Source organism: Xenopus tropicalis, chromosome 2, assembly GCF_000004195.4.
Source record: "Xenopus tropicalis strain Nigerian chromosome 2, UCB_Xtro_10.0, whole genome shotgun sequence".
Classification (NCBI taxonomy): domain Eukaryota; kingdom Metazoa; phylum Chordata; class Amphibia; order Anura; family Pipidae; genus Xenopus; species Xenopus tropicalis.
In genome coordinates this window covers 176,939,119-176,965,374 of record NC_030678.2, presented here as the reverse complement: position 1 = coordinate 176,965,374, position 26,256 = coordinate 176,939,119, and the positions used below count along the sequence as shown (strand labels likewise).

The 26,256-nt window shown below is 49.8% G+C and overlaps 1 protein-coding gene across 4 annotated transcripts in view; it reads left to right on the top strand.

The window, feature by feature from the left end:
* The window catches only part of pde2a (phosphodiesterase 2A), a 267,569-nt gene that overhangs the window by 164,484 nt on the left and 76,829 nt on the right, over window positions 1-26,256 (top strand). For all 4 annotated transcript variants that reach the window (XM_031896136.1, NM_001079139.1, XM_031896137.1 and 1 more), the window contains 2 exon segments: window positions 7,702-7,791; window positions 9,208-9,296. In XM_031896136.1, coding sequence (XP_031751996.1) covers window positions 7,702-7,791; window positions 9,208-9,296 — 179 coding nt within the window.

Here is a 26,256-nt window from a genome sequence, read left to right as displayed (position 1 = left end):
TCTGATTCCTGTGCCATATAATGAGGGGAGAAAATGCCATCATTATCTCTATATGTAAGGTACCAGCAAGGGGCCTGACACAGTGCTGGGAATCAGCATTCTCACTGGGCAGTTCTTTTGCATTTATAATCAACTTATTTATCAGTACAATTCTCATTGGGGAATTTCCTTGCATCTATAATGATGGTTTTTGGCAACTCCTATAGCAAAACTAGGGGGCGCCGTGGGGCAGCATCATGGCTGGGTTTATATCCCCTTTAAACCTGTATCTACCCGGAAAGGTTTTTCTTCATATTGGAGCCCATGGCAATAAAACTAAGGGCCCAGAGCCCAATTCACAAGTCAGTTTAGTGTTTCACCTCACTACATACCCATGCAGCATTAACATTTCATATTCTCCCCTATATTGTGTTATTAATCCCCGTGCGGTTATTATAATGAAGGGCCCTTCCCAGTACGGGGGGCGCTGCAATCAATCTATGGAAGTGTCTCTATTGGATTATTCTCTGCGCATTCAATTAACTAAGGATTTATTGGATTCCTCAGGAACCCGCAGGCGTTTCTCTCACAGGACTTTCCTTACTGCTTTCTACATAATCTGATGTTGTGTATTGGATTATTCCCATTGCCCAATATCCACTATTTGCACCCTAAGCTGCCCCCCTCCCCTGGCATTTATACTCATTGCCCTCTACCGGGCCCAGACTGGCAGGTAGGGGCCCATAGTCACTATTTATTGGGGCTGTTTGGGCCTCTGTGTACTTGACCTTGACCTCTGGCATTATATATATAATGTTTGTGCTGTATTTCTGTCTGGCACATATATAGGCATGTTACTCCAGGGGGTACGGGGGATACTTGGCTGTGGGACCCGGGGGCCCCAGGAGCACCAATGGGCACAAAGGACTAATTCTCTGCCATTAGAACTTTATGAAAACTGCAATAGGAAGAATATAATCCACAGTTATACACAGAGATACAGGGAAATGAGTGGATATAGGGCCTGGGATGGAGACAGTCACGGTCATATATGTGTTACAAGGGTGGGGCAAATAGGGTTAAAATGTCAGGGTGCATCAGTACAGGTGCAACAGGGTTCGGGGGTACCAATTGCTAGAACCCAAAGACTTCTATGTATGTACATTAAAGGACAACTAAAGCCTAAAAAAAGAATATGGCTAGAATGTTTAGCTGTGAGTTCTGAGCTCCTGTACCAGCCCAAAGCTCTATAGAAATAAAGCCCCATGCCCCTGAAGGTGCCCCCAGTAGCTCCCCATCTTTTGCCCAACTACTGCACATGCTCAGTCTGCTCTTGGCTGATGTCAGTGCCCTGAGCTTAGGGAGCGACTCACAATATTCTTCTTTCCCCTGCCTGCTTGCTCTAGTCTCTGTCTGTTCCCTATTAAACATGCATACAGGCCAACCAATCACAGTCCTGTCTGGCTGCTCCCTATAAAACTCAAGCCCTGCTCTGGCACTTTGAGCTTGGGGCGAGACTTTGCCTAAATCCTTATTGTGACTTTTCTTTTAATGATTCCAAATACTGAGCTTTGTTACAAATATAAGTTAGAAAGGTTGGAAACAGAGGCAGAAGCTGTGACAAAAGTTTTAGTCACTTTGCTGTTACAAAACAGCCCCTCTGGGAATAAACCTCCCCATTTTAAAGGTTTTTCTGTATGTAATACAGTGACTGTATATTCAGCTTACACCCTCCCCCCGGGTAAGGTACAGAACATTATGGGTTCGGGTTGTGCAATATTGCTTTAAGAATACAGCCCTGATGTTGCTGGACTACAGCTCCCAGCATGCCCCAAGCTTCATTATATGTTACATTATTGTGGGATTTGTAGCCCAGTAACAACTGAGTAACGTTGGGTTGAGCCGCGCTGGGCAGCAGGGTTTGTATCCCCTTTAACAGCAGCTGCCCATTGGTGCCGCACTCCCAGCCGGATTCACAGTTCAGCGCAGACTCTGTGTTATTGTTGCAAGTGATCTGTAACAGGAGGGACAGGCCTGAAATAAATGAAATTATAAATCACTTACGTGCAATGCGGCCGGGCACTTACTCTCATTTGTCATTTAATAGGCCAAAGTGGAACATGAACACTATTGGCTCCCCCAAGATTTCCTAACCCCCCTCCTATACTTGTCCTGAGCCGTCTTCTCCTGCAGTAAAGCAACAGTAAATGGCACCTAGATAGTGCGCCACCTTCTGGTCACAGCTTATATTGTTACTTTCATAGCAATTGTCAGGTCATCCTTAGGGGTCGTTTATCGATTCCCTTTATTAAAGGGGATATAAACCCTGTTGCCCAGCGCGGCTCAACCCAACGTTACTCAGTTGTTACTGGGCTACAAATCCCACAATAATGTAACATATAATGAAGCTTGGGGCATGCTGGGAGCTGTAGTCCAGCAACATCAGGGCTGTATTCTTAAAGCAATATTGCCCAATAAAACTTTAACATGCAGAAGATATGACCCTTCTGTCTCTCTAGTTTATGTGTCTGAATGATGCTCAATTTGGGGACACCCAGGTAGCCCCCCCCCATTTTCCCCCATTGGTGTAAATGAGAAAGGGGCCTTAAATTGTAAGATCCACTGGGGCAGAGACTCGTGAATAATAAACAATAGGTTGGGATATAGAGGCAACGAGTAAGTATCACTGCCCTGGTACATGCTGAGGTTTTGGGGGGCATTAGTAACCCCAGCAGTGATTTAACCCTCACTGATCACTGAATAATAAAGAGTCAATATTGTTATTGCGGCTGAATCAATAATTCATTAAGTCGAGGGCTCGGGGAGCTCCGGCTCTGCCCAATTTTACCTTTTTCTTCTTATCAAGCAGCTTAATTTAATTTGTCCTTATCTGTCTCTTTCAACCTTCCCCTTTATCTCTCGCTGCGCTTTCCTGTTGCTGCCACTGCCGTGTGTGTCTTTGTGTACTGACCTGATTTACTCGCAAGGAATAACTGAAAGCATACATTCCCATTGTATCCGTCCCTTCAGATTATACCCCAGAAATAGCCCAGCAATAGCCCAGCTCTGCGCCGCATTGGCTGCATTTCCATGGCGGAATCACTGGCCTTAATCCATGTTATCTGGGCTCCTTCCAAATACCAATAAAGCTTGAATTCCTAAACACGTTCCTCATAGGGAATCATGGCTGGAGCCGACTCCCGTCATAATAGAGATAAAGAAGAACAATGAAGAGCAGCTCCTATGCTGTAAAGCCTCCCAGACTCCTGCCGTTACCGAGCCTTCATTTAAAGGGGATATAAACCCAGCCATGATGCTGCCCCACGGCGCCCCCTAGTTTTGCTATAGAAGTTGCCAAAAACCATCATTATAGATGCAAGGAAATTCCCCAATGAGAATTGTACTGATAAATAAGTTGATTATAAATGCAAAAGAACTGCCCAGTGAGAATGCTGATTCCCAGCACTGTGTCAGGCCCCTTGCTGGTACCTTACATATAGAGATAATGATGGCATTTTCTCCCGTCATTATATGGCACAGGAATCAGACATGGGGATAAAGGGACAGACTTGTTCAGTGCTGGGAAACTGTGCTTATTGCTCCCAACTCCAATTGCAGGAACAGAGAACAGGGAGCCGGATTTACTCACATCAGCTGGGATTCTCATTGGAGGATTTTTCGCATGTTAAAGCAGTCGCTGGCTGTGGGGATTTGGGGGAAAGTTTTATTGGGCAATATTGCTTTAAGAATACAGCCCTGATGTTGCTGGACTACAGCTCCCAGCATGCCCCAAGCTTCATTATATGTTACATTATTGTGGGATTTGTAGCCCAGTAACAGCGGAGTAACGTTGGGTTGAGCAGCGCTGTGCAGTAGGGTTTATATCCCCTTTAATCACAGGGTTCTGCAGGTATAAGTGCCACCCCGGGATTTCTGCTTGTTTATAGGTGGGGAGGGGGCAGACAGAGGCGTAGGGAAGATTTAATCATTTAAAACGGGGGGAGGAAAAAGTGACTGTTTATGCAGTGAATATTTCACTAGATTTATGAAGGGAAGACACTGATGAAAAGTGTCCCTGCGCCAAATGATAAGTGACAATATCCCTATTGGCCCAGTTGATGCCGCGTCTCACTGATCAGTGTCACCGTAGCCGCCCCCTCATTCCCTCAGTCCCTAGGCAGAACTTTCATTCCCACATCCTGGAGATATCAGGTGCTGGACAGCGCCGCTCCTTACTGTAGACTCCCCGGGGGAACTCTCCATGGTGCTGAATAAAGTTCTGCTCCTGGGAATCGCTGGGCTGTCTGGGTTCCGCTCAGGTTCTGTTTCTCTTCCAACTGGGATTTGATTCCATTTACAGCAGATCCACTAGAAGCCAAAACCATAACTGATCCGGATTGGACGGGCCGGCGTTACTTCAGCCCCCGCGTTGCTTCTTTACTGTGTCACATAATGTGATTTGTTACAGAGACGAGCGAAGTCCCATGTTATTGACTCAACTGACATAATGATAATGGAATAAAGTGGGATTTATCATCTAAAGGGATTTGGATTAAGCATCGGGCTAATTGTGTTTTACAGTAAATTTAATGTATCGGCTGTGTAGTTTGTTAGTCTCCTCTGTCTGAGAAACAATGAGCAGCAACAAGAATCTATAGGGGTTAGTTGGACTCCTAACCCCCAGCCGTTACCTGCGGATGGCGCTAAAACATTTAGTAAGCCTGAGGGTTAAAGGGGATACAAACCCTGCTGCCCAGCGCGGCTCAACCCAACGTTACTCAGTTGTTACTGGGCTACAAATCCCACAATAATGTAACATATAATGAAGCTTGGGGCATGCTGGGAGCTGTAGTCCAGCAACATCAGGGCTGTATTCTTAAAGCAATATTGCCCAATAAAACTTTCCCCCAAATCCCCACAGCCAGCGACTGCTTTAACATGCGAAAAATCCTCCAATGAGAATCCCAGCTGATGTGAGTAAATCCGGCTCCCTGTTCTCTGTTCCTGCAATTGGAGTTGGGAGCAATAAGCACAGTTTCCCAGCACTGAACAAGTCTGTCCCTTTATCCCCATGTCTGATTCCTGTGCCATATAATGAGGGGAGAAAATGCCATCATTATCTCTATATGTAAGGTACCAGCAAGGGGCCTGACACAGTGCTGGGAATCAGCATTCTCACTGGGCAGTTCTTTTGCATTTATAATCAACTTATTTATCAGTACAATTCTCATTGGGGAATTTCCTTGCATCTATAATGATGGTTTTTTGCAACTTCTATAGCAAAACTAGGGGGCGCCGTGGGGCAGCATCATGGCTGGGTTTATATCCCCATTAAAGATAGGTGGGATCAGGGCTATTCTTGGCAGCTGTGCAGGGGCAGTAGGGTTAAATGATCTCCCCGTGTATCTTAGTAAAGAGCTTTAATCAAGCAGAATAAATGCAGCCAATGGACAGTAAATAGGGACAGCGACTGCCTGTTCGTTAGTCACCAATAGCAATGTGTTTATCACACGTTTAGAAACACGACTTTAACTCGGTGACCATGGCAACGCTCATTATTACTAACGCTCATTATTACAACTTGAGGATCACACCCTCCCCACTCGAGATGCCATCTTGTGCATCCTTGGCCCCCCCATACCCGCCGCCTGTGCCCGCTGTACCGACTCCAGCCGCCCCGGCATTCATTGACATTTCCCTAGAGTGCAGAAAGCATCAATCATAGGAGCCGAGGGACGGGGGGGGGAAAGGGCAGCCGACAGAAAGGTAACGCTTTCCATTGAACCACAGAAGACAAGCTTTCTATCAGCCGGGGCCCATCTCCGTTTCACCTTGCCCTTTTGTTTTAATGCTATTATTTCACGCCCGCCATTAATCTCGCCTGCCACCGTCGCGCTGATGGTAATCGCCGCCGAGCTGCTCGCTGAGATAATCACGCAATCAACTCATTGTTCTACAAGCGCCGGATACGGCCCCTTTCTTCTATGGAAGTGTATGAGCAGCGCCCCCCATGTACTCCCACTGATACATTATGCCCCTGTCGGAACACAATTCCACTAAGTTTAAAGGGGATATAAACCCAGCCATGATGCTGCCCCACGGCGCCCCCTAGTTTTGCTTTAGAAGTTGCTGAAAAACCATAATTATAGATGCAAGAAATTTCCCCAATGAGAATTCTACTGATAATACAGAATACAGCCCTGATGTTGCTGGACTACAGCTCCCAGCATGCCCCAAGCTTCATTATATGTTACATTATGTAAGCCCAGTAACATTGGGTTGAGCCGCGCTGTTTAGCAGGGTTTATAGCTTAACCAATGTGTGGGAGTTGAAACTTACAAGGAGAGGGACAGGAAGCTCATGACTGAAGAAGTGGGTGGGACTAGAACACTCTAATGGAAGTATATGGGGGGGGGGGGATTGTTATGTTGTGCCCCTATAGTATTATCTGGTTAGTTAACCAAAGACCAGCGGAATCTTATGTTATTCATTAGCCCCTCTTCAGTTTGGCATTGCCCCCTGGTGGCTTGGGGGCAGGTACTGGGCATTAGTGTAGGAGAGCGAGGAGCTTCACTGGTTGATATCTATCTATCTATATATATATATATATATATATATGCATGCAGAGGTATGAGCCGTACTCTCAGGCCTTTTTCAAATGGCTGTGGAAGCAGCCGTAACGTTAGCTGTATGCTTTAATAAATTCCCTTTTTTTCACACTAAGTCCTGAGAGTGCGGCTCATACCTCTGCATGCATATATGTTTATTTTGACACTGCACCCAGGCAGTCGGTATCCCCTGTTTTTCGTGAGTGCCAGTTGCCACATTGCTTTTCTATATATATATATATATATAATATTTATACACAGTATATATACATGTGATGGTGAGGCTGGGAAGGCTGTTTGAAAGGCAAACTGTTACCAAGCAGCCGTGAGAGACAGGTGCTATTTATCAATGGGCTCCGTGGGCTGTAGGAACGGCAGATCAGCGCCAGGGCAATCACAGCGGGGGGGGGGTACGGGCTCTACCGACACCTTTCCCATCACTGTGATAAATCCCTTCTCCCTGCTGAAGGCGCATCCTCTGTCAGCCCTGGGTCAGGAGTTAAACAATAGAAAATAGTCTCCGGCGGCAAATATCCCTTCTGTGCCCCAGGCCTCTTGCAGTCTCCGTGTGTTTAGCCAATAAGCAAAGAGCTCTCATCAGCCAAATCCCATGGGATCCACCTGAGGATAGTGGCCCACTTTCCCCTTTCAGCTAACCTATTGTTTCTCCTACTCCCATGTAACTGGAGGAGTCCCAAGCCGGACTTGGATTTCTTACTATTGAGTGCTATTCTGATACCTACTGGGAGCTGCTATCTTGCTCCCTTCCCATTGTTCTGCTGATCGGCTGCTGGGGGTGAGGGGGGGATATCACTCCAACTTGCAGCGCAGCAGTAAAGTGTGACTGAAGTTTATCTGAGCACAGGTCACATGGCTCACTTCTGGTGTGTCCATATACTCTCAATAAGCTTTCTTATCATTCCCATCATTCCCATTTCAGCCAGCAGAGACCTAATGTAATGGGCTTTTAGAATCGCCATAAAGCAAGACCTGCTGTGTTCTGACCGGCCAATTGAGGCTTTTGATGGGGGTTAGAGTGGGTTTAATGTATTAATGAGATTTAACACTGCACTGACCATGGGTTAATTGTAATTATTTATTTTTATTTTCCCAGGATGCTTTGCTGACTCTAGGCTCCATCATCGACATTCCTCGCCTACGGGACGCCATTAGAGATGCCATTGCCTCTGTCCTTCCCAAAGTGGTATGTTGTTGGCGGCATGGGGGTGGGGCTTATAGAAGGGATACACCCCTCTGCTATAGAGATATTCTATCTTTACATTTTGCATTTGACAGGTACAAATCCAACATAAAAAAAATACAAATGTTTAGTTGCCCTTTAAAGCAGAGATGCTGACTCTGCAATGCAGGCCACATCTGCTGGATATAAATACAGGGAAGGCTGAAGCTCTCACAATCCCTTCCTCCCCGCCTCGTGGCAGATTAGGAGGTGCTCGCTCAGTGTGAATGAGAGCAGCAAATGAGGGTTGTCAAAAATTAATGAGTACAACGTATCTATCGGGAACAGTCTATGAAACCCAAATGCGGTGGCGTCTTCTCCCCGACGCCCTGGAGATTCGCCAAGTGCAGACACTCTCTGAATGTCTAATTAGCCACATGCCCGAGATACTCCCTCTGGGCTCTCTCATAGGGATCAGAAAGGCTTCACCTGATTGGCAGCTCTACTCATCTACCAACCAAGTCTGTCCAATGGAAAGCAATGTTAGGCTGCTGGAACGTCCTTCTCTAGGGTCACTTACCCGTACCCCAAATGTCTCCCCTGGGGTGAATGCTTATTTGTGCCCTGGGTACCCCTGGAACCATAGCGGGGTGACTGTTACCCCAATGTTTCTATATATCTGTAACCTTGTTATGGGCTAAGGGGGCCCAGCCTGAAGGCCAGTTAGGGGGGGATTTGGGGTGAGTGCTTATTTGTGCCCTGGGTACCCCTGGAACTATAGCGGGGTGACTGTTACCCCAATGTTTCTATATATCTGTAACCTTGTTATGGGCTAAGGGGGCCCAGCCTGAAGGCCAGTTAGGGGGGGATTTGGGGTGAGTGCTTATTTGTGCCCTGGGTACCCCTGGAACTATAGCGGGGTGACTGTTACCCCAATGTTTCTATATATCTGTAACCTTGTTATGGGCTAAGGGGGCCCAGCCTGAAGGCCAGTTAGGGGGGGATTTGGGGTGAGTGCTTATTTGTGCCCTGGGTACCCCTGGAACTATAGTGGGGTGACTGTTACCCCAATGTTTCTATATATCTGTAACCTTGTTATGGGCTAAGGGGTGATCAGATCTATGATAAGAAAAGGGAAAAACATGCTCCATCTGCTACAGAATATACCGTATTCCCAGCATGGCTGTTGTGCTTCAGCAAAGCATTCTGGGAACAGCAGCGTGGGATTTTATAGTAACTCATTGGTTACCAGTCAGCATCTTCCTGCCAAAGGGTTGGGGCACAAGGGCTTTATGTGAGACACTGGGGGGCAAATACAACAGGTGCTTCTCATTTAAGTTTCTCTTTCTCTTTAATTGGCCGCTGGTTTGTCCGTTATTAGAATTTACATAGAAACATGTATTCCCAGACTGATGATGTTGCCCTCCCTGTTTCTTGCAGGACAATGCCTTCATCTACCTGCTGGACGCAGAGGGACGCTTGGTCTGTGACGACCCCCCCCATGAGCTGCCTCCGGAAGGAAAACTCAGGTACAAACCAGTGGCTTTGGGGCATTATGTCTGTCTGTCTTGGATGTGGTTACCCATAGCAACCAAACAGCAGGCAGCATTTATTAGTCACCATTTTAAAGGGGAAACCCAGCCATGATGCTGCCCCACGGCGCCCCCTAGTTTTGCTATAGAAGTTGCCAAAAACCATCATTATAGATGCAAGGAAATTCCCCAATGAGAATTGTACTGATAAATAAGTTGATTATAAATGCAAAAGAACTGCCCAGTGAGAATGCTGATTCCCAGCACTGTGTCAGGCCCCTTGCTGGTACCTTACATAAAGCAGTCGCTGGCTGTGGAGCAGGGTTTGTATCCCCTTTAACAACTTATTGGTTGGTATGAGTTAGGGCTAAACTCCACAGGAGATTTTCATCATATTTTATGGGTCAGATTTAATGGGATGGAGGTGGGTAGATAAGGGTTGAGTCAGGTAGCAGGTTTGTGATATGGGCATATTGGATCCAGGCCAGGTTATGGGTCAGTGGGTCTGGATCAGGGGTGGGGCTGCCCAACTGGACCCATGCAGGACTCTCTCTTGTAGTTTAGAATCTGTATTGCAAGCCTTCGCTTGGTCTTTGTTATTGACGAGAGAATTTTCATTGTTTAAATAATCATATTTCCTCCTTCCTGTCACATTGCTAAAAATTCTCACTGAAGTACTAATTTAGGGGCCACTCTTTGCCTGTGGCCCTATGGCTAAACAGCGGGGCATTAGACTCCTATATCTAGACAGCGGGGCATTGGACTCCTATAGCTAAACAGCGGGGCATTGGACGCCTATAGCTAAACAGCGGGGCATTAGACGCCTATAGCTAAACAGCGGGGCATTAGTCTCCTATAGCTAAACAGCGGGGCATTAGTCTCCTATAGCTAAACAGCGGGGCATTGGACTCCTATAGCTAAACAGCGGGGCATTAGTCTCCTATAGCTAAACAGCGGGGCATTAGTCTCCTATAGCTAAACAGCGGGGCATTAGTCTCCTATAGCTAAACAGCGGGGCATTGGACTCCTATAGCTAAACAGCGGGGCATTGGACTCCTATAGCTAAACAGCGGGGCATTGGTCTCCTATAGCTAAACAGCGGGGCATTAGACTCCTATAGCTAAACAGCGGGGCATTAGTCTCCTATAGCTAAACAGCGGGGCATTAGACTCCTATAGCTAAACAGCGGGGCATTAGACTCCTATAGCTAAACAGCGGGGCATTAGTCTCCTATAGCTAAACAGCGGGGCATTAGACTCCTATAGCTAAACAGCGGGGCATTAGACTCCTATAGCTAAACAGCGGGGCGTTAGACTCCTATAGCTAAACAGCGGGGCATTAGTCTCCTATAGCTAAACAGCGGGGCATTAGACTCCTATAGCTAAACAGCGGGGCATTAGTCTCCTATAGCTAAACAGCGGGGCGTTAGACTCCTATAGCTAAACAGCGGGGCGTTAGACTCCTATAGCTAAACAGCGGGGCATTAGTCTCCTATAGCTAAACAGCGGGGCATTAGACTCCTATAGCTAAACAGCGGGGCATTAGTCTCCTATAGCTAAACAGCGGGGCATTAGACTCCTATAGCTAAACAGCGGGGCATTAGACTCCGCCTTGCCTGCAACAGAAAATGGGATTCAGGCTTTTGTGCATTTGCATTTTGGGATTTTATTTGCACGTTATTAGCAAACCCCTAAAGTGCCGAGCGTCGCATTGTTACAGTTCTGCCCACACCCAGCAATCTCATTTGCACACACAGTGAATTTCATCCCAAGGTGCTACCCAATGTTATTTGCACCTGTGTGGGAGCCCATCTCCCTGTCCATCTGGGATCCGCTCAGTAACAGGCTGCAGTGAGTTATGGGTAATATTCCTGGCACCCCGTTAGCTGTTCCAATCAGAATCAGAGATTAAAGGGGATACAAACCCTGCTGCCCAGCGCGGCTCAACCCAACGTTACTCAGTTGTTAATGGGCTACAAATCCCACAATAATGTAACATATAATGAAGCTTGGGGCATGCTGGGAGCTGTAGTCCAGCAACATCAGGGCTGTATTCTTAAAGCAATATTGCCCAATAAAACTTTCCCCCAAATCCCCACAGCCAGCGACTGCTTTAACATGCGAAAAATCCTCCAATGAGAATTCCAGCTGATGTGAGTAAATCCGGCTCCCTGTTCCTGCAATTGGAGCGGGGACTCTCTATTCCGGAATATTCTCATTTAGCCCAATGCCAGTAGTGATTGGATTCCCTGCTCTTTGTTGGCCTCCAAATTCCGACTGACTGGAGAGAAACATAATGCAATGGGATTGGGGGATACGGGGGCTGCCAGATGGCCTGTCCTTTTTCCTATCCGCCTCTGATAATCACCTGTCACTTCCCATACAGACTCCATTCCCTGTTTCTATCACTGAAACCCAAATTGTACAAAGCGGTTATTTCTCTATGAGCGGAATGTGACGGAAGTGCCCGAGTGCAGTTCTGCCAGTGACTCCATCAGGAAACATGAGATATTGCATTACTATACACCCTGTGCCCCAGTCACAGCCCCTGGCACCCCCTTGCATTACTATACACCCTGTGCCCCAGTCACAGCCCCTGGCACCCCCTTGCATTACTATACACCCTGTGCCCCAGTCACACCCCCTGGCACCCCCTTGCATTACTATACACCCTGTGCCCCAGTCACAGCCCCTGGTACCCCCTTGCATTACTATACACCCTGTGCCCCATTCACACCCCCTGGCACCCCCTTGCATTACTATACACCCTGTGCCCCAGTCACACCCCCTGGCACCCCCTTGCATTACTATACACCCTGTGCCCCAGTCACAGCCCCTGGCACCCCATTGCATTACTATACACCCTGTGCCACAGTCACACCCCCTGGCACCCCCTTGCATTACTATACACCCTGTGCCACAGTCACACCCCCTGGCACCCCCTTGCATTACTATACACCCTGTGCCCCAGTCACAGCCCCTGGCACCCCCTTGCATTACTATACACCCTGTGCCACAGTCACAGCCCCTGGCACCCCCTTGCATTACTATACACCCTGTGCCACAGTCACAGCCCCTGGCACCCCCTTGCATTACTATACACCCTGTGCCCCAGTCACAGCCCCTGGCACCCCCTTTCATTACTATACACCCTGTGCCACAGTCACACCCCCTGGCACCCCCTTGCATTACTATACACCCTGTGCCACAGTCACAGCCCCTGGCACCCCCTTGCATTACTATACACCCTGTGCCCCAGTCACAGCCCCTGGCACCCCCTTGCATTACTATACACCCTGTGCCCCAGTCACAGCCCCTGGCACCCCCTTGCATTACTATACACCCTGTGCCACAGTCACAGCCCCTGGCACCCCCTTGCATTACTATACACCCTGTGCCACAGTCACACCCCCTGGCATCCCCTTGCATTACTATACACCCTGTGCCCCAGTCACAGCCCCTGGCACCCCCTTGCATTACTATACACCCTGTGCCCCAGTCACAGCCCCTGGCACCCCCTTGCATTACTATACACCCTGTGCCCCAGTCACAGCCCCTGGCACCCCCTTGCATTACTATACACCCTGTGCCACAGTCACAGCCCCTGGCACCCCCTTGCATTACTATACACCCTGTGCCCCAGTCACAGCCCCTGGCACCCCCTTGCATTACTATACACCCTGTGCCCCAGTCACAGCCCCTGGCACCCCCTTGCATTACTATACACCCTGTGCCCCAGTCATAATATTTGCTGCACAGCCAGCATAGCCACAAACTAAATCCCACATTGGCACTTGCCCACACTCCCTGCACCTCCAATATAACAGAGTGGGCGGTACATTCATTAGGGGAGGGGCATTTCCTATAGAGGGAGGGGGCGGTGCATTCATTAGGGGAGGGGCATTTCCTATAGAGGGAGGGAGCTGTACATTCATTAGGGGAGGGGCATTTCCTATAGAGGGAGGGGGCGGTGCATTCATTAGGAGAGGGGCATTTCCTATAGAGGGAGGGGGCTGTACATTCATTAGGGGAGGGGCATTTCCTATAGAGGGAGGGGACGGGTCAATCATTAGGGGAGGGGCATTTCCTATAGAGGGAGTGACACAGCCGGAGCCATAATCAATATATTCTGACTGATGCTTATTTCGGAATTGATCGGTTGCTTTGCAGTAAAATGTTAATCAATGAGGAATGATGAAGTGCCAGTTTGGCAGAATGGATTTCTCTGGCGGAGCGTCGCTGATGCCGATGAGATGAATGCAGACGGAATTTGGAGAGGAACCAATTGTTTCACAGACTGTAACCATGCCGGGCTGGGGTTGGGGAGCACAGACTGTAACCGTGTTGGGCTGGGGTTGGGGAGCACAGACTGTAACCGTGTTGGGCTGGGGTTGGGGAGCACAGACTGTAACCGTGCCGGGCTGGGGTTGGGGAGCACAGACTGTAACCGTGCCGGGCTGGGGTTGGGGAGCACAGACTGTAACCATGTTGGGCTGGGGTTGGGGAGCACAGACTGTAACCGTGCCGGGCTGGGGTTGGGGAGCACAGACTGTAACCGTGCCGGGCTGGGGTTGGGGAGCACAGACTGTAACCGGGCTGGGGTTGGGGAGCACAGACTGTAACCGTGCCGGGCTGGGGTTGGGGAGCACAGACTGTAACCGTGCCGGGCTGGGGTTGGGGAGCACAGACTGTACCCGTGCCGGGCTGGGGTTGGGGAGCACAGACTGTAACCGTGCCGGGCTGGGGTTGGGGAGCACAGACTGTAACGGTGCCGGGCTGGGGTTGGGGAGCACAGACTGTAACCGTGCCGGGCTGGGGTTGGGGAGCACAGACTGTAACCATGCCGGGCTGGGGTTGGGGAGCACAGACTGTAACCGTGCCGGGCTGGGGTTGGGGAGCACAGACTATAACCGTGCTGGGCTGAGGTTGGGGAGCACAGACTGTAACCGTGCCGGGCTGGGGTTGGGGAGCACAGACTGTAACCGTGCCGGGCTGGGGTTGGGGAGCACAGACTGTAACCATGCCGGGCTGGGGTTGGGGAGCACAGACTGTAAACGTGTTGGGCTGGGGTTGGGGAGCACAGACTGTAAACGTGTTGGGCTGGGGTTGGGGAGCACAGACTGTAACCGTGCCGGGCTGGGGTTGGGGAGCACAGACTGTAAACGTGTTGGGCTGGGGTTGGGGAGCACAGACTGTAACCGTGCCGGGCTGGGGTTGGGGAGCACAGACTGTAACCGTGCCGGGCTGGGGTTGGGGAGCACAGACTGTAACCGTGCCGGGCTGGGGTTGGGGAGCACAGACTGTAACCGTGCCGGGCTGGGGCTGGGGAGCACAGACTGTAAACGTGTTGGGCTGGGGTTGGGGAGCACAGACTGTAACCGTGCCGGGCTGGGGTTGGGGAGCACAGACTGTACCCGTGCCGGGCTGGGGAGCACAGACTATAACCGTGCTGGGCTGAGGTTGGGGAGCACAGACTGTAACCGTGCTGGGCTGGGGTTGGGGAGCACAGACTGTAACCATGCCGGGCTGGGGTTGGGGAGCACAGACTATAACCGTGCTGGGCTGGGGTTGGGGAGCACAGACTGTAACCGTGCTGGGCTGGGGTTGGGGAGCACAGACTATAACCGTGCTGGGCTGAGGTTGGGGAGCACAGACTGTAACCGTGCCGGGCTGGGGTTGGGGAGCACAGACTGTAACCGTGCCGGGCTGAGGTTGGGGAGCACAGACTGTAACCGTGCCGGGCTGGGGTTGGGGAGCACAGACTGTAACCGTGCCGGGCTGGGGTTGGGGAGCACAGACTGTAACCGTGCCGGGCTGGGGTTGGGGAGCACAGACTGTAACCGTGCCGGGCTGGGGTTGGGGAGCACAGACTGTAACCGTGCCGGGCTGGGGTTGGGGAGCACAGACTGTAACCGTGCCGGGCTGGGGTTGGGGAGCACAGACTGTAACCGTGCCGGGCTGGGGTTGGGGAGCACAGACTGTAAACGTGTTGGGCTGGGGTTGGGGAGCACAGACTGTAACCGTGCCGGGCTGGGGTTGGGGAGCACAGACTGTAAACGTGTTGGGCTGGGGTTGGGGAGCACAGACTGTAACCGTGCCGGGCTGGGGTTGGGGAGCACAGACTGTAACCGTGCCGGGCTGGGGTTGGGGAGCACAGACTGGGGCTGGGGTTGGGGCTGAGGCCACTCACTGAGCTGCTGGCAGCCCCCCCACTTACGCGTGCCCTGGAAACAGGAGGCGGGTCATTTCCCTCTGGGCACACACAGGGTTAATGTCCCTTCGGCTTCTCTCATTGAGGGGAATTTTCATTGATCCATATATACTGCTTATATTAGTAATGCTGCTCTCTCCTCTTCCTATAGTAGGGCTGAACTCTCCTCTGCATGTAGTAGGGCTGAACTCTCCTCTGCATGTAGTAGGGCTGAACTCTCCTCTTCCAATAGTAGGGCTGAACTCTCCTCTTCCAATAGTAGGGCTGAACTCTCCTCTTCCAATAGTAGGGCTGAACTCTCCTCTTCCAATAGTAGGGCTGAACTCTCCTCTTCCAATAGTAGGGCTGCACTCTCCTCTTCCAATAGTAGGGCTGCTCCCTTCTCTTCATATAGTAGGGCTGAACTCTCCTCTTCCAATAGTAGGGCTGCACTCTCCTCTTCCAATAGTAGGGCTGCACTCTCCTCTTCCAATAGTAGGGCTGCACTCTCCTCTTCCAATAGTAGGGCTGAACTCTCCTCTTCCAGTAGTAGGGCTGAACTCTCCTCTTCCAATAGTAGGGCTGAACTCTCCTCTTCCAATAGTAGGGCTGAACTCTCCTCTTCCAATAGTAGGGCTGAACTCTCCTCCTCCAATAGTAGGGCTGAACTCTCCTCTTCCAATAGTAGGGCTGAACTCTCCTCTTCCAATAGTAGGGCTGAACTCTCCTCTTCCAATAGTAGGGCTGAACTCTCCTCTTCCAATAGTAGGGCTGCACTCTCCTCTTACAATAGCAGGGCTGCTCCCTTCTCTTCATAGAGTAGGGCTGAACTCTTCATATAGAAGCACTGAACTCTTCTATTCCTATAGTAGGGCTGAACATTTTATATAGAAGGGCTTAACTTTTTTCTTCCTATAGTAGGGCTGAACTCTTCACTTCATATAGTAGGGCTGAACTCTTCACTTCATATAGTAGGGCTGAACTCTTCACTTCATATAGTAGGGCTGAACTCTTCACTTCATATAGTAGGGCTGTACTGCACTTCATGTAGTAGAACTGAACTTTTCACTTCCTATAGTAGGGCTGAACTCTTGGGCTTCATCGTCTTGGCCACCCTCATGCTCCCCATACATTAGGGCTGTGCTTTCTCTACAAGTAGTAGGCCACCCTCTTGCTCTTCATAATATAGTCCTGTGTAGTGGAAACATGGCACACTGCTCATACCAAATCCCTCCAAAAACAGTCACGTACACTTGAGCGCCGCTGGCGCAAATCAAGGTCAGAGTCAGATTTCTGCAGCTACAAATCTGCTCTGCTCCCCTACAACACCCCCCTCTGCCAAGCTAAACAAACCTACTTCACTGCACTTATTAACTCCCTCTCTAAAAAACCTGCACAACTCTTCTCTACCTTTAACTCTCTGCTGTCCCCTCCTCCGCCCCCTCCATGTGCTTCAGTCACTGCTCAAGCTATTGCTGAGCACTTTAAAAATAAAATTGACACCATCCGAAGTGACATTGCACAACTTCATCCCCATAACCATTCCCCTCCCTCCCTACATGCTCCCCAGTCTCTTCTTGGCTCCTTCTCCCCTGTGACTGAAGAGGAAGTCTCAAAACTGCTGTCTTCCTCCCACATTACTACCTGCCCGCTTGATCCCATTCCTACCAAACTTCTACGTAATGCCAACCCCTGTCTTATCAAAGCCTTAACTCATCTATTCAATCTCTCACTCCCTACTGGAATCTTTCCCTCCCAACTGAAACATGCACTTGTAACCCCTATTCTGAAAAAACCCTCCCTTGATCCTTCCAATCCTACTAACCTCCGACCTATCTCTCTGCTCCCATTCATCTCCAAACTGCTTGAGCGCCTAGTATACAACCGACTGACGCTATTCCTCTCTGACAATAACCTCCTGGATCCCCTACAATCTGGTTTTAGACAACAACACTCCACAGAAACTGCTATAACCCGACTAACAAATGACCTCCTTTCGGCTAAAGCCAAAAAACACTACTCGCTACTGATACTTCTCGATCTCTCTGCTGCTTTTGACACTGTGGATCCCCCTCTTCTCCCCCAGACTCTCCGCTCTCTTGGCCTTCGTGACACTGCCTTATCCTGGTTTCCATCTTATCTCTCAGATCGATCCTTCAGTGTCTCTTACAATGGGGAATCATCTTCTCCCCTGCCTCTTTCTGTCGGGGTTCCCCAAGGCTCTGTCCTGGGCCCCTTACTATTTTCTCTCTATACCTCCTCACTTGGCAAACTAATCAGTTCTTTTGGCTTTCAGTACCACCTCTATGCTGACGATACTCAGATCTATCTTTCCTCTCCTGATCTCAACCCAGAGCTTCTAACTGGCGTCTCTTCCTGCCTGTCCGCTATCTCCACTTGGATGTCCCAACGTTACCTGAAATTAAACCTCTCTAAAACTGAACTGGTTCTCTTTCCCCCATCCAACGCCCACATTGTTCCTGAGGTATCTATAACGGTTAACAATTCTACCATCACCCCATCTTCCCAGGCCAGGTGCCTCGGGGTTATCCTTGATTCTGCCCTGTCCTTCACCCCTCATATCCAATCACTTATCAAATCATGTCACTTTCACCTAAGAAATATCTCCAAAATCCGATCATTTATCACCCAAGATGCTGCCAAAATTCTTATTCACTCTCTTATAATATCTCGCCTGGACTACTGTAACTCCCTATTAATTGGCCTTCCCCTCCAAAGACTGTCCCCTCTCCAGTCCATAATGAATACTGCTGCCAGGCTCATACACCTCTCCAACCGCTCCTGCTCTGCCGTGCCACTCTGCCAATCCCTGCACTGGCTTCCCCTACCATCCAGGATAAAATTCAAGCTATTGACCCTCACATTTAAAGCAGTCCATAACTCTGCCCCCCCCTACATCTCTGAACTCATCTCTAGGTACCATCCAACCCGCTTGTTACGCTCCTCTACTGACCTGCTCCCCAACTCCTCTCTCATTCCCTCCTCACACACTCGCATTCAAGACTTTGCAAGGGCTGCCCCCCTTCTCTGGAATTCGCTCCCACAAACTGTCAGACTTTCCCCCAATCTCTCTGCCTTCAAGAAATCTCTAAAAACACATTTATTTAGAGAGGCTTACCCTAATCTAGTTTAGCAACACCCTGTGCCCCACCTCTCACAACTCTGGTCATGCCCATTCCCACTCCTTGTGTCTCAACCCTTTCTCCTTGTAGAGTGCAAGCTCTTTTGGGCAGGGCTCTCTTCCCCTCCTGTATCGGTTACTGATTGCTTTATATGTTACTCCTTGTAGAGTGTAAGCTCTTTTGGGCAGGGCTCCCTTCCCCTCCTGTATCGGTTACTGATTGCTGTATATGTTACTCCTTGTAGAGTGTAAGCTCTTTTGGGCAGGGCTCCCTTCCCCTCCTGTATCGGTTACTGATTGCTGTATATGTTACTCCTTGTAGAGTGTAAGCTCTTTTGGGCAGGGCTCCCTTCCCCTCCTGTATCGGTTACTGATTGCTGTATATGTTACTCTGTATGTCCAATGTATGTAACCCACTTATTGTACAGCGCTGCGGAATATGTTGGCGCTTTATAAATAAATGTTAATGTAATGTAATGTAATGTAATCTGTGTTGTGAGCTTGGTGCGCCACTTTGTTATAACGTTGGTGAGGCCAGACTTGTATTCCAACATTGTCTTGGTACTTGACCAATGAAGATCCCTGTTGGATTCTATAAAACATGATATGCCAGTACATAGGCCTTTCTGTGCTGAAGGACCCATGCCGGTATGTTATGGCAACGCTGTTCCTTTAAGGGAATATGAAGAGTTCCAGCACCTCCTCCAATGCTGAATGAATAGAGGATCCTGCTGTGTGAGTGGCATCAGCCCTTATTTATTAAAAGGACTCATTAATCTCCCCTCACACTGCGATTGTACATTAAAGTCCTTAATAGCAGCCATCAATCTTCCCTTCCGCCCTGGCCTGGCGCTTCCATTAAGCAAAGTGTTGTTCCAGGGAGCGGCTCATCTTCCCCTGGTCGGAATGAACTCTGGGGGTCCGGCAATAGCAAGTTATATGTATGTTATCCTTATGTTAAAGTGCTCGGGGCTTGACCCCACTCAAACACATTGTGGTGGACACAGACCCAGACCCTTCAGAGGTTGCCACTGTCGGATCAATATCACCAAGAGGAGAAGAAGGTCAAGAAGATGATGATCTAGAAGTGTCTCCAAATCTCACCCAACTGTCCTTCAGGCTGAGCCCCCTTACCACTCCTCCAGGCCCCCCCAAGGGGTCAGCTTCTCAGTTTGAGCTAATCCAGCACCATTCATGCCCCTTAGGATTGTGGGAGCTCCAGGTGAACGTAGCCACTCAAACACATTGTGGTGGGCACAAACTCAGACCCTTCAGAGGTTGCCGCTATTTGACCAATATCACCAAGAGGAGAAGACGGTCAAGAAGATGATGATCTAGAAGTGTCTCCAAATCTCACCCAACTGTCCTTCAGGCTGAGCCCCCGTTGCCTTTCCTCCAGGCCCCCCGAAGGGGTCAGCTTCTCAGTTTGGGTTAATCCAGCACCATTCATGCCCCTTAGGATTGTGGGAGCTCCAGGTGAATGTAGCCACTCAAACACATTGTGGTGGGCACAAACACAGACCCTTCAGAGGTTGCCACTATTTGACCAATATCACCAAGAGGAGAAGAAGGTGAAGAAGATGATGATCTAGAAGTGTCTTCAAATCTCACCCAACTGTCCTTCAGGCTGAGCCTCCTTGCCACCTCCAGGCACCCCCAAGGGGTCAGCTTCTCAGTTTGGGCTAAGTTACAAATCCAGCACCATTCAAGCCCTTTAGGATTGTGGGAGCTCTAGGTGAACGTAGCCACTCAAACACATTGTGGTGGGCACATACCCTTCAGAGGTGGCCGCTTTCATTATCACCAAGAGGAGAAGGAGGTCAAGAAGATGATGATCTAGAAGTGTCTCCAAATCTCGCCCAACTGTCCTTCAGGCTGAGTCCCCTTGAACTCTGGGGTCCGGCAATAGCAAGTTATATGTATGTTATAGCATGGCATGTATGTATAGTTATGGCAATAGCAAGTTATATGTTTGTGTGGTCTGGGCTTGGCCCCACTCGAAAACATTGTGGTGGGCACAGACCCAGATCCTTCAGAGGTTGCCGCTGTCTGATCAATATCACCTACAGGAGAAGAAAGTCAAGAAAATGATGGTCTAGAAGTGTCTCCAAATCTCACCCAACTGTCCTTTATGCTGAGCCCCTTTGCCACTCCTCCAGGCCCCCCCAAGGGGTCAGCTTCTCAGTTTGGGCTAATCCAGCACCATTCATGCCCCTTAGGATTGTGGGAGCTCCAGGTGAACGTAGCCACTCAAACACATTGTGGTGGGCACAAACACAGACCCTTCAGAGGTTGCCACTATTTGACCAATATCACCAAGAGGAGAAGAAGGTCAAGAAGATGATGATCTAGAAGTGTCTCTAAATCTCACCCAACTGTCCTTCAGGCTGAGCCCCCGTTGCCTTTCCTCCAGGCCCCCCCAATCCCTTAGGATTGTGGGAGCTCCAGGTGACCGTAGCCAGGGCAAAGGTTGGATGAGGGGGCAGTTGGTTTATTTGTGCCCCCCGTGCTGGGGGTTTGTTGTTCGACACAATGCTGTTGTTGCCTTGATGTTTTTTTTATTTTATTTCCAAACAGCGGCAGAGTTCTTCATTCCTCTGGCAGCCGCTGCCTGCAACGCCTGAAGTGTCATGTCGCATCAGAGATGCCGAGGCCTGAGCAGCAGATCTGGGGGACGATGATTGCGATGAAACGCGACGTGTGAAAGAGCTGCTTTGTCAGCTGGGAGCCTTTTACTAACACAGTTATCTGTCAAGCTCGCTCGCGGAAAACATGCATTTGGGGGAATATATTCTTCCGTATGGAGACAAACCGCGCATACGGAGAAGGAAGACAAGCTGCATCTGCGCGTAATGGGGCGAAATGCGTCGGGGCGTCTCTAGGGAATAGGGCTCTTCCATTAAACTGCTTGGGATTAGTTACAAAACGTCTCAGGCTTTGAAATAACAAAATATTCACGTGTTTTGTGCCTCCTGCGCCAGAATCAGAAGCCACTTGCCCTGCCCTTGGCTCCAGACAAGGGCCACATTAATTGCCCCGTGTTTGTGTTAGTTTGTGTGTAGCCAGGCCTAGGGGTTAGACTGACCATACACGGTGGGCAATAATGGGCTCATTCCATATGATCAAATTAAAACGGTATATGGGCCGTCGGACCAAGGATCAATGAGCCGATGTGGCCCCTGATCCGATGGGAAATCAAACCTGTCCAATCAAGATCTGCCCAGTTTTAGGCTACGTGTCAGGCCCATTGGGGGGCCGAATCGTCTGAAGGACCCGAATCAGTAGCTAAAATCTGCCCCTGTATGGGCCCCATTAGGGGGCTGGGGGGTATGAGGGGGAGGCAGAAGCTCAGAGAGGGAGTGGAATACACAGCTGGGGCATAATGGGACGGAGATGGTTAAACATGAGTCACAAGTTGCCATAGAGATGTTTCTATATAAAGAAAAGCCAGTTCTCTGTATAACAATCCTATTAGGGGGTCTCCCCCCCCCCCCCACCACTGTCCTATATCCGTGTCGTTCATTATCCCCAAATGCCAGGAATCATGGGGGTTTGGGCACAGGGTATTCCCACCCACCTCTGTAGGGGCCCTGATAGAAAGAAGGGGTATAGGGTTCCCCAATATCCATGCAGAGCGTTTCACTTGCTTTGGGGCCCTACTAAGTGTGTCCCAGTGAGAATAGGGAGGCCCATGGGCAGGGAGGGGTTAATACTGCCGAAATTTCTCCTTTGGAATAGAATGTGCCGATAGTCCCTTCCTCCTGACTGCCCCCCCCCCCCCACCCAATGGTTCTGCCAAAGGGCATTGCCTTTCTGCTCCGATTGGCTCATTAATTAGCTTGTCTGTATATTGTGCCTATATTACTCTCTCATCTATCTATCTCTCTATCTCTCTATCTCTCTATCTATCTATCTATCTCTATCTATCTCTGTCTATCATCTATCTATCCATCTCTATCTATCTCTATCTATCTCTATCTATCTCTGTCTATCATCTATCTATCCATCTCTATCTATCTCTATCTATCTCTGTCTATCATCTATCTATCCATCTATATCTATCTCTATCTATCTCTGTCTATCATCTATCTATCTATCTATCTATCTCTATCTATCTCTGTCTATCATCTATCTATCCATCTCTATCTATCTCTATCTATCTCTGTCTATCATCTATCTATCCATCTCTATCTATCTCTGTCTATCTATCTATCTCTGTCTATCATCTATCTATCTATCTATCCATCTCTATCTATCTATCCATCTCTATCTATCTATCTATCTATCTCTGTCTATCTATCTATCTCTGTCTATCATCTATCTATCTATCTCTATCATCTATCTATCATCTATCTATCATCTATCTATCTCTATCTATCATCTATCTATCTATCTATCTATCCATATCTGTCTATCTATTCATATCTGTCTATCCATATCTATCTATCTATCTATCTATCTATCTATCTATCTATCTATCTATCTATGTATCTATCCATATCTATCTATCTATCTATCTATCTATCTATCTATCCATATCTATCTATCTATCTATCTGTCTATCTATCCATATCTATCTATCTATCTATCTCTAACCATGTCTGTCTATCTATCATCTATTTATCAATATCTATATCTGTCTATCTATCTATCTATCTATCTATCTATCAGCACAACACTGAGTATATAGGGGGGTGTTAAAGGGGTTCTGGGGTCCCTGTAATTAGAATGTTGAGGCTGAAGAAGAGGAGGTTTTTATATAAGAAGGAAAGAGTGGGTACCACTAGAGGCCCAGGGAGTAACTAATTATTATCGGAAGGGGCCCAATGTGTATAAGTAGTAAGAAGTAAACTCTGCTGCACAATCATGTTTTTGGCAACTTCTATAGCAAAACTAGGGGGCGCAGTGGGACAGCATCATGGCTGGGTTTATATCCCCTTTAATATTCACCCCATTGCTAAATGCCTGCCCAGCATTCTATGGGGCAATTTCCATTCCACCCCCAGCAGCCGAGGTTCCCTGTTGGCCCCATTACAGTGGCCCCTGGGGCTCCGTGAGGGACACACAGAACTAGGGCTGCAATTTGGGCTTCTACCCACAGGAATCCTCCATGGCAACCTGTGTCTGGCCAATCAGCACTCAGTACACATTTATACATTTGTTTATGGAAATGTAGGATCCCCGTCTCTTTTTGTCTTTATTATTTTTATACCGTTAAATGGTTTCATCAAAAGTATTTCATCTTTCATTAAACTGAATTTGTAGCTGGAATAAACTTTTCATTCCTGTAGTTACCGACTATAAACCATCAATCTTAATGAAAAATGTAAGTGGCTCAGTGTTTTGGCAACTGGAGGAGGAAACCTTCCTAAAGAAAAGACTTTCTAACGGCTCCCCATTAATCAGAGCCCCGGGCCCCCCGCCAACACTTACTTACTAGTAACAAAATGGCGGCTCAGCCACTGACTTATATGCACACACTCCTTAATCCACTAAAACTTGTCTTTGTTGTACAGATCTGAACCAACAAAGTCCTGACGCGTTTCATATTCAAAAATATGTAATCATAGGCACAATATTACCTGGTTTCACAGTCACCGGCCTCTCCCCGCATTACATGGTTACACGGGCACCGGCCTTTCCCCGCATTACATGGTTACACGGGCACCGGCCTCTCCCCGCATTACATGGTTACACGGGCACCGGCCTCTCCCCGCATTACATGGTTACACGGGCACCGGCCTCTCCCCGCATTACATGGTTACACGGGCACCGGCCTCTCCCCGCATTACATGGTTACACGGGCACCGGCCTCTCCCCGCATTACATGGTTACACGGGCACCGGCCTCTCCCCGCATTACATGGTTACACGGGCACCGGCCTCTCCCCGCATTACATGGTTACACGGGCACCGGCCTCTCCCCGCATTACATGGTTACACGGGCACCGGCCTCTCCCCGCATTACATGGTTACACGGGCACCGACCTCTCCCCGCATTACATGGTTACACAGTCACCGGCCTCTCCCCGCATTACATGGTTACACAGTCACCGGCCTCTCCCCGCATTACATGGTTACACGGGCACCGGCCTCTCCCCGCATTACATGGTTACACGGGCACCGGCCTCTCCCCGCATTACATGGTTACACGGGCACCGGCCTCTCCCCGCATTACATGGTTACACGGGCACCGGCCTCTCCCCGCATTACATGGTTACACAGTCACCGGCCTCTCCCCGCATTACATGGTTACACGGGCACCGGCCTCTCCCCGCATTACCTGGTTACACAGTCACCGGCCTCTCCCCGCATTACCTGGTTACACAGTCACCGGCCTCTCCCCGCATTACCTGGTTACACGGGCACCGGCCTCTCCCCGCATTACATGGTTACACGGGCACCGGCCTCTCCCCGCATTACATGGTTACACAGTCACCGGCCTCTCCCCGCATTACATGGTTACACGGGCACCGGCCTCTCCCCGCATAACATGGTTACACGGGCACCGGCCTCTCCCCGCATTACATGGTTACACAGTCACCGGCCTCTCCCCGCATTACCTGGTTACACAGTCACCGGCCTCTCCCCGCATTACATGGTTACACAGTCACCGGCCTCTCCCCGCATTACATGGTTACACGGGCACCGGCCTCTCCCCGCATTACCTGGTTACACAGTCACCGGCCTCTCCCCGCATTACATGGTTACACAGTCACCGTCCTCTCCCCGCATTACATGGTTACACGGGCACCGGCCTCTCCCCGCATTACATGGTTACACGGGCACCGGCCTCTCCCCGCATTACATGGTTACACGGGCACCGGCCTCTCCCCGCATTACATGGTTACACAGGCTTCTCCCCGCATTACATGGTTACACGGGCGTCTCCCCGCATTACATGGTTACACGGGCACCGGCCTCTCCCCGCATTACATGGTTACACGGGCACCGGCCTCTCCCCTCATTACATGGTTACACGGGCACCGGCCTCTCCCCTCATTACATGGTTACACGGGCACCGGCCTCTCCCCGCATTACATGGTTACACGGGCCTCTCCCTGCATTACATGGTTACACGGGCACCGGCCTCTCCCCGCATTACATGGTTACACGGGCACCGGCCTCTCCCCGCATTACATGGTTACACGGGCACCGGCCTCTCCCCGCATTACATGGTTACACGGGCACCGGCCTCTCCCCGCATTACATGGTTACACCGGCCACTCCCCGCATTACATGGTTACACGGGCGTCTCCCCGCATTACATGGTTACACGGGCACCGGCCTCTCCCCGCATTACATGGTTACACGGGCACCGGCCACTCCCCGCATTACATGGTTACACGGGCACCGGCCTCTCCCCGCATTACATGGTTACACGGGCACCGGCCTCTCCCCGCATTACATGGTTACACGGGCACCGGCCTCTCCCCGCATTACATGGTTACACGGGCACCGGCCTCTCCCCGCATTACATGGTTACACGGGCACCGGCCTCTCCCCGCATTACATGGTTACACGGGCACCGGCCTCTCCCCGCATTACATGGTTACACGGGCACCTGCCTCTCCCCGCATTACATGGTTACACGGGCACCGGCCTCTCCCCGCATTACATGGTTACA